Below are 8,359 nucleotides of genomic sequence, written 5' to 3' on the forward strand. Positions count from 1 at the left end.
ACTGCTGACACAATTTATTATTTGTAAAGAGCCATTAGCATCTCACCATAATGCTTACCCTCCTTTTGCAAAAGAATGGACATAATGAGTTAAGCAATGTTTTCTTTTTAAAGCAATTCAATTTTGTACCTACTGAATTGTATCCTTTGCTTCCTGATTGTCAAGACTGATGCAAAGTTACCATATCATCAGCGTGAAAAAAACACAGCACTCGGCTTTGTAAGGCAGGAGGTCATCAAGAAAAAATGGCCACAAATCTCAGAAACCAGAGCAACACTGAAGTCACAAACCCTTAGAGCCAGCTATAACAGGACTGCCATCACACCACAGAAAGTAGGGCATCCACACTTTTCAAATAAAGTACCATAAAAGCAGGTTGCCAGGTAGCTCATATGCTGCCACCAGCCCCTGTTGCTAGCAGTGCTTGCTGAAATAGCAGAGCCTTTGTAAAATTGAGTACTGCCTTCTTCCAGCTCAATCAATGTGCGGGGGGGGGGGAAAAGAAAAAATCAAAAGTTTTTTTTGCCACCAAAAACCTCTCACTAGGAAACTACTCCCAACACTCTGTGGGGAAAAAACGAGGTACTTTTTACTTATGCAGTACTTTGAAGAAAATTATCTGTCCCCTAAAAAGAGATATAGCAGCATGCAGAATGGGAACTGGCAACGTTCAACTGCTTCACAGGAGCACTGTGCTTTTTCCATTCTGGCTCATTTGAAAACAAAATTTCCTCTTGGAGCTAGCTGCTAAATGCAGACATGAAGCGGATACATTTTTGCTGTAAGCGTGAAAAAATCTGTAACTCACCATGTCCATCTTTTTAAGAGAAGGCAAGCACACTTGCTGTTTAAAAGCAGGTCATATGTTACATTTTAAATATGTGGGTGAGATGAGATTTGCTGGTTGGGGTGGAAAAAGAAGTAAGTTTGGGGATGTTTTTAATCCAAGATCACAACTGATCTTTTCCTTGACAAAAGAGAGGAATTTAAATGTTTCTAAAACTCTTATTACTCTGATCATAGTGCTCAAAATTTGATAGTAACAGTCAATTGAACAGGCCAACAAGAGGGTAGTTTTGTTGGCCACAAAAATGATCAGAGAGCTAGGGCACCTCTCCTATGAAGACAGGCTGAGAGGGTTGTAGTTATTCAGCCTGGAGAAGAGAAGGCTCTGGGGGGACCTTATAGCGACCTTCCAATACCTGAAGGGGCCTACGAGAAAGCTGGAGAAGAGCTGTTTACAAGGGCAGGCAGCAATAGGACAAGGGGCAATGGTTTTAAACTAGAAAAGGGTAGATTTAGATTAAACATGAAGCAGAAGTCCTTCACTGTGAGGGTGGTGAAACACTGCAACAGGCTGCCCAGAGAGGTGGAGGAGGTCCCATCCCTGGAGATATTCAAGGTCAGGCTGGACAGGACTCTGAGCAACCTGATCCAGTTAAAGATGTCCTTGCTCACTGCAAGGGGGTTGGAACAGATGACATCAAAGGTCCCTTCTCTGATTCTATGAATTCTTCTCAGCCAGTCTAGTTTTCTTTTTATTTAAACACTAAATTATCTGGAGCTAAATACTAAAAGCAAACACAAACTTTTAACTAAAAAAATATCCCTCTGATACATAAAGTAACAAAATTAACTGCTGCAAAAGTTCCACTGCAGCAGAAAAGAGAATGCAAGCCAATTTAATATTTCATGTTTGAAACAATAAAAGCACAGTAGATAAATTAACAAAACGTTCTCACATATCCCCACATGTTCTAAACCCAAGCAAATTCCAATCATTCCTAACGCTGGAAAGGTTACAGCCAGCTTCTCAGAGACACAACTTGGAGGAAGCTGAAACCAACAGTTCAAGTTCGAATTTCACAGAATAATCACTACTGCAATCCTGAATAAGATCTATCAGAACTGGGCACCTGAAGATAAATACGAACTTAAAAGCAGAGCACCTAAAAATGATCTGGTTCTTCATGTTTCAAGTGTCAGTACTCACCAACGACTTTCGCAGCAGTTGCTCAGCACACGGGACTTCAGAAGGTGCTTAAATGCAGACTCAAAAACGTAACTTTGAGACATCTCCATCCTTACCATTATTTTTAATAAAGTCTTGGCTAGGTCTCTTTACTACTCCTGAAGACCAGATATCCAGAACCACGTCCATTCCCCACACTAGCCCTAAATAAAAGTGAAGTACTCTGTACTACATCTAACATGTCCATGAAAGCCTTCTCAGGCAGGATTAGTTTTTGCTGCCCTATAAACTTACTGAGAAATGAGCTGGTGACAAAAGAAATGAAACAAGAAAAACACAAGGGTTTTTAAAAATTGTTTTATGGCGACAAAAAGAATAAACCAATAAAAAACACCTTGTGTTTTTCTTGTTTCCATGATCTATGCACAGCAGAACCTTTTTACTTGCACATGGCCAGCACCAACAAACGGAGTCAGTGTCTCTCGGCACCCACGCAGGGTAATAATGTACACAGGAGTCTCACAGTGAAACTGAGGTTTTAATGTAAGCCATGCCGCCTTTATGTTAAGCTATTAAGAAAGTAATTTCCATTTCTAATTCAGTTAACTGAATTTTGATTCAAAAACACTTAAATTTAACTGCAAAGTTAAATTCAGAAGGCTGAATCTCTATTTGGTCCAGTCACTATTGGTGTAAGTAACTTACCACTACAGCTACAAGGGCATACATTCTCTCTTTCCGTTAAAACATGTGGAAAGAAAACACTCTCAAGAAATCATTTCTACTTAAAAAAAAAAACCAAACAACAAAACTGCTGACTTGCCATCTAGCTCCAAATCCTCACATCTCAACCCAGAACGTAATTACTACAAAAATATCAAAATACAAGTATGAGGGGTTTTACATGCTGTTTCAACTTGTAGCAATTATTTCAAACTTAGTTTAGGCAAGTACATGTCATTTTTAACACAGGAAATTTTGGGTTATTTTGGTCCCTTTGTAAGTGCGTTCTTTTGAACTCCCTGAGTACTGTACATTCCTTTTCTACAGTGATTTCTGACTGGAAGGTGCTGAATAAAGTGGTTTTGCATTGCTGCACATAGAGTAAAGTCTACTGCTTCCAGTGAAACGCAGCAGCCTAAGACTCTACAAAATATGCAGGTGCATGTTTCAGCATTTTGCCCCTACACATCTGAACGAGGTGTGACTCTTCAACTTCTTCAAATCTCTGCCTTAGATTCTAGCAGTGGCTAATTTCACATTAAATATAATCAGAATGTAATTACTGTTATTATTTATGTCTTGGCAGATAATTCTTACCAATCTGCTGTCAGTAATACCTGCAAGTGAACACAATGGAGTTATTCAAAGCCCTCTTGGACCACAGGCACTCTGAGGTCAGTAGCAATAGTTGTGTAGGGTTTTTTGTAGAAGAAACATAGATTGTACTAACCATCCAACCCCCTAACTCCTTATTTTCAAAACACAGTAGTTCACATCAATCAATAATTAAAATAATAATAAAAAAGATCATATCACTTCAATACAAGTACCAACGAAATATTCGTACTGAAGTACAAGTACAAGCGAAGTACGGTGAATAAACTGTAGTTTATCCAGTTCCAAAAACAACTGGATCAAAGCAGTGCTGAGCATTTGCTTATTGACATTTTCCATTTTCATAAAAAAATGAAGACTGGGCAGCACATTCAAACAAAAGAAACTCAGGTAAGATATGTATACTTTTTAAAAAATAATTTATAAAATAACAAATTATCAACAGTTCATTACGTAGCATTGATATAAAGAGTTTAAAGTTACTGAATCAATCAGTATATACTAAAGATAAGATACTTTGATACCAAATGAGGCCTTCAGTTACTTAAGAACTTCAAATTATTTAAGCTCATTAAAGGATAGTACTATACCTTAAATTCAACAGATATGGCTGCATTTGTGCACTAGTTAAAATATAATATTGTAACTGCACATAAAAAGATGTATTTATACATAGTTTTTACAGTGTATGCATGTGTGCATATATTTTTTACTCACCCACAAACACAATGCAGACAATAGAAGGCAGCATAGAAATAGTGTTTTGGATATAAAAATGTTTCATTTTCAATTTAGTAGAAAATGTGTAATTTGCATTTTAGCAGAGTTACTGATACTACTATACAAAACCAGGAAAAAGGTCATGCAAAGGGGTTAAGATTCTTTTTCAACGTAGAGAAGGGAAAAAAAAACTACCTAGTAGATCTGAGAATACTTTGCAACTGATGGGAAAAGCATCCAAAAGACAACACAAAATACAGAAATGGTTTAGTTTTGTTCTTTTAAACCTGGTTGTACCCTAATACAGATGATGAGATTTACTTTGATGCTCAATAGAAAATGAAAAGAAAGTCTTTCGTCCTTCCACAAACATTTTGTTAAATTCAACAGATTTCAGAAGCATAGTGATACAATGGCTATTAAGAAAAAAAAAAAAGAGAAGATAGTATTATGGACATAAAACATTACCAAAAAAATAAGCACACTCAAAAATATATTTTTCTTTCCCCTACTTACAATTATGTTTGTTAAAAAAACCCAAAGCTTTTACAATATCAGACCAACTATTGGCTTTTCTCATAAACTTGGTAAGTACTTCCCCTGTACATCTTGCTCCTCTTAAGCATTAGCAGTTGTTCTTATACACAAGGTAATGTCTCTGAAGGAATTCAACTGGTTTGTATTTTGTGACAAACTAGGTATATAGCTTTTCGTATTTAATCGAGCTCATTCTGTTTTAGCTGCAACGTCTAACATGCTCCAAAACATATTCAGGAAAGTGCAAGCTGCAGACTTGTAAGCCATCCAGCTTACACGGCATCCTCGGGTATTCATCTTCTTTCCATTTGTTTTCCTCTGGATCAAAGGTGAGAATCGAATCACTGTAATGCCCATTGTAACAAAGGCCTCCAAGAACCATTATCTGTTTGTCCAGAACAGCGACACCATGACCACTCCTACCAATTGGCATAGAAGCCAATATAGTCCATTGATCAGTATCTGGGTCATAAACCTCTGTAGAAGGACATCCTTGAGATTCAAAGGAGGCCCGTAAGATCACACAGACACCACCAAAGACATAAAGCTTACCATTATAAGAAATCATTTTGTGAAAGCATCTTGCATAATTCATTTTGCATTTGTTCTCCCAGCAGTTAGTGACCACTTGAGTTCTCCTCGTTCGCTGCTCTACTGTCCCTTCTTTACTGGGATCAAACACACACACTTGCTTAGAAGTTGAAGATGATGTAATTCCACCAGTGATATACAACTTGTTACCAAGCACAGTCCCTTCGTGTCCGTATTTATTGACTGGATAGGGATCCACAAATTCCCATTTATCTTCAGTAATATCATACCGTTCGGTCGAGTAAAACGTTTCATCCCTGGTTCTCCCAGCTACCGCATACACGTACCTCCCAATAACTCCAACAGCAAACTCAGAGCGTGGAACAGACATGTCTGACATTCGTAACCAAGTGTTCTGTCTTGGGTCATATCTAAACACTTTGGATGAAGCGTGAAACTCACCATCGGGCCCCAGTTCTTCCCCACCTAATAGGAACACAAAGTTATTCACAATGGCAAGGCAGTCTGGTCGCAAAGGTACTTGAGGGCCCTCCAGTTCCCACCAGACCCTTGGTTTGTGCAAGAGAAGAATTTTACTGTTTACCATACTGTGTCCTATCATTCCTCTAAATACTGCAGTTTGGGGTTTGGCAGAACGAATTTTGTTCGATTTCATTTCCATCAAAGGCTGCTGGTGAATGCTATGAAAGTAATTCATGGCTTGATCAACCTCATGTCGCAGTTGCCGGGAGTATCGATAAAACTCTGATGTTTTTACCTATGAATACATTTAAAAGATATTAAAATTCTGACCAAGAGAAACAATCCAGAAAACCTAAATGACTACGTGTCATTAGAAGACTATTTTACTTAGTTTCATTCAGGTAATCTTGAGAGCAATTACATTTGTGAGGGTTAAGCTAATGTACTGTCATCCAAAATCCAGAAGGCAATTTAGTGATTAACAGCAGTGACTAATATTTTTCAGAATAGTCACATGCAGAATTTAAGTCAGAATTAGGCACAACTGAACTCAAGTCTAAAAATCATTATTCCTTCACCCAAAAAAAGCTTCTGATCATCTTCTGCTTTATCTACGAAGCACGTAATTAAAAATGTACTACTCTCCTGCTTTTGAAAAATATTCTACACACCCATGCTGTGTTTACCAAAGTTACGCTAGTCTAATTTCTGCTAAATTCTCACAACCAAGCCCAAGCAAGTATTCTCAAATGCGAGGCTCTGCTCACAGGGCTATTTAATTGGGGTGGGGTAGGAAGGGAAGGTACTCAAACCCTTTCCTTCAGAAAACATGACGGCACTACCCATTCATCATGACGGTTACCTTATGGTTTCCCCTCTGTGAGTTTCCACATGTTAACAAATGCCTTTAACACAAGAGGAAAACATCTCAACCTGTAATCATTTGGTTGTGCATTTATTTGGTAAACTGTGGGGGTAGGTTTGAACTTCCACTTCTCGAGTGAGAGTTACAAGCTTGAATGGCTTTGAATGAAGTGCTTCTGCTCAGTGTTACCTCAATTTTTAAAGAGCTATCCCTGCTCACTTTTATTGGAGTCGGGGTGGGGCTGTAAGAATTTACCTTTCCAGGACCTTCCATAGTATCTAGGCCAATTTAAGGTCCTGAGACAATACCAAAACATATCCTATCTTGAACATTTTACTTCATCTACCTCCAGGCAGCCCTCGGGTCACTGTGTGATTCCCTTCAAAGAGGCCTCACTCTTCTTGCACAGTGTGGTCTAACACAGCATTCTGAATTACACTTCTAAAACAACCAAAAACCCACTACATATTGTCAAATCCACAAATCCTCTATCAGATTTGGTCCTAAATCCCAGGTTCTTCCACATAAAACTGAACTGGTTTCAAGCACTCCAAATGCCTTTAGGTCCCACCAGCTCTGAAAAAACATCTGAAATTTCAAAGTGACCACAAGGTAACATCAGAATCTCCTGTTTCTCAGTATCTGTTCCCCCACTTCCTCCTAATTTCTTGTCCCAAGGGACAGAAGTCTGTAACACCGCTTACCTAAGGGGTGGTGGTGTGAGTTTTCACACATACAAAACTCAATTTGGAAACAAATGTTCTTTATACCTTGTGAATAAAGTAGCTGCTTGTTCCATAAACATGTACTATTCAAATTCTGTTAGCCTTCTGTTCATCTTTTCTCTTCCTTGCATAGCAATGAAGACATTCTGTTGTCAGATAAACATTTCTAAAATTCTTTTGAACTGTTATTATTGGACATGATTTTGAGATTGTTTTACACACCAGATTTTCACAAAATCCTGAATACTAACCTACCGTTATAAAACACTGTATAGCTCAAGAGCTGTAGTGATTTGATGGTTTTATTTACTCTTTTTTCTTTCCCTCATTTTATTTTGCCAAGTTCAACTTAACTTTGCTTAGAAAAAGAGGACGGTCACGTGCAGACCACATAGATTATTCTCGGGGTAATATCCAACTTCTTTCTACTATTATTACTGGGGGTGATGATGAAGCAAAAAGGTTTACTCAGGTATAGTGCTTACAAAACAACAACAGTAAGCCCACCTCTTCTGGGGAATAACAGATCTATTCTCTTATTGCAAATAAAAAATATATCATAGAAATACAGATCTGCTCACATGGCATTTGTTAGAATAAACCATATACCTTGCCTGACTGGAAAGATTGAACATCAATTCCAGAAAATACACTAGAGGATGGAGAGGGGGAAGAACCACAGCACAGAAGAATGGCAGAATATAGAAAATTTTTAAGTTTACAAATTATCAAACGGGAAGTTAAAATAGCAAAGAATCATGGGTGGGTTACTTTATCCTTAAAAGTGACTTTCAAATTCTAGAAGAGCACAGCTATTTCACACATTGCCAAACTGGAGCTATCATTTTTTGGAGATAAACTATTTTTGTTCCACCTATATGTGTTTCAAATTTTCTTGGATGATTATGGAAGACAACAGGATCAACATCCTTACAACGTAAAGCACGCCAGCAAAACCTGGCAGAAATTGAAAATGTTTTTTCTTTCCCCCTCAACATTTACAACTATGTCTTTAGATCTAGAAACTGAAATGCCAGCCAGAAACTGGAATTAAAATAAGTCTCATATCCTCACCACTCTACTCCTTCACACAGCCTAAATGTCACCACATGAGAGCATGCAAAAGGAAACAAGGAATCTCTAATTCCAGAGAGAGATTCTCAAGACCAGGGAATCAATCTGTTAGTA

At 38.0% G+C, this 8,359-nt stretch overlaps 1 protein-coding gene across 1 annotated transcript; it reads right to left on the reverse strand.

Moving 5' to 3' along the window:
• Positions 1–4,718: 4,718 nt before the first annotated feature.
• Positions 4,719–6,719, reverse strand: KLHL15 (kelch-like family member 15). The gene is made up of 2 exons (XM_010194070.1): positions 6,702–6,719; positions 4,719–5,876 (listed from the first exon to the last, which is right to left on the reverse strand). Exons 1-2 carry the CDS (start codon positions 6,717–6,719, stop codon positions 4,767–4,769), a joined length of 1,128 nt encoding a protein of 375 aa, XP_010192372.1. The 3' UTR covers positions 4,719–4,766.
• Between the last annotated feature and the right edge of the window lie 1,640 nt (positions 6,720–8,359).

Source organism: Mesitornis unicolor, unplaced genomic scaffold (assembly GCF_000695765.1).
Source record: "Mesitornis unicolor isolate BGI_N332 unplaced genomic scaffold, ASM69576v1 Scaffold28390, whole genome shotgun sequence".
NCBI classification, from domain to species: domain Eukaryota; kingdom Metazoa; phylum Chordata; class Aves; order Mesitornithiformes; family Mesitornithidae; genus Mesitornis; species Mesitornis unicolor.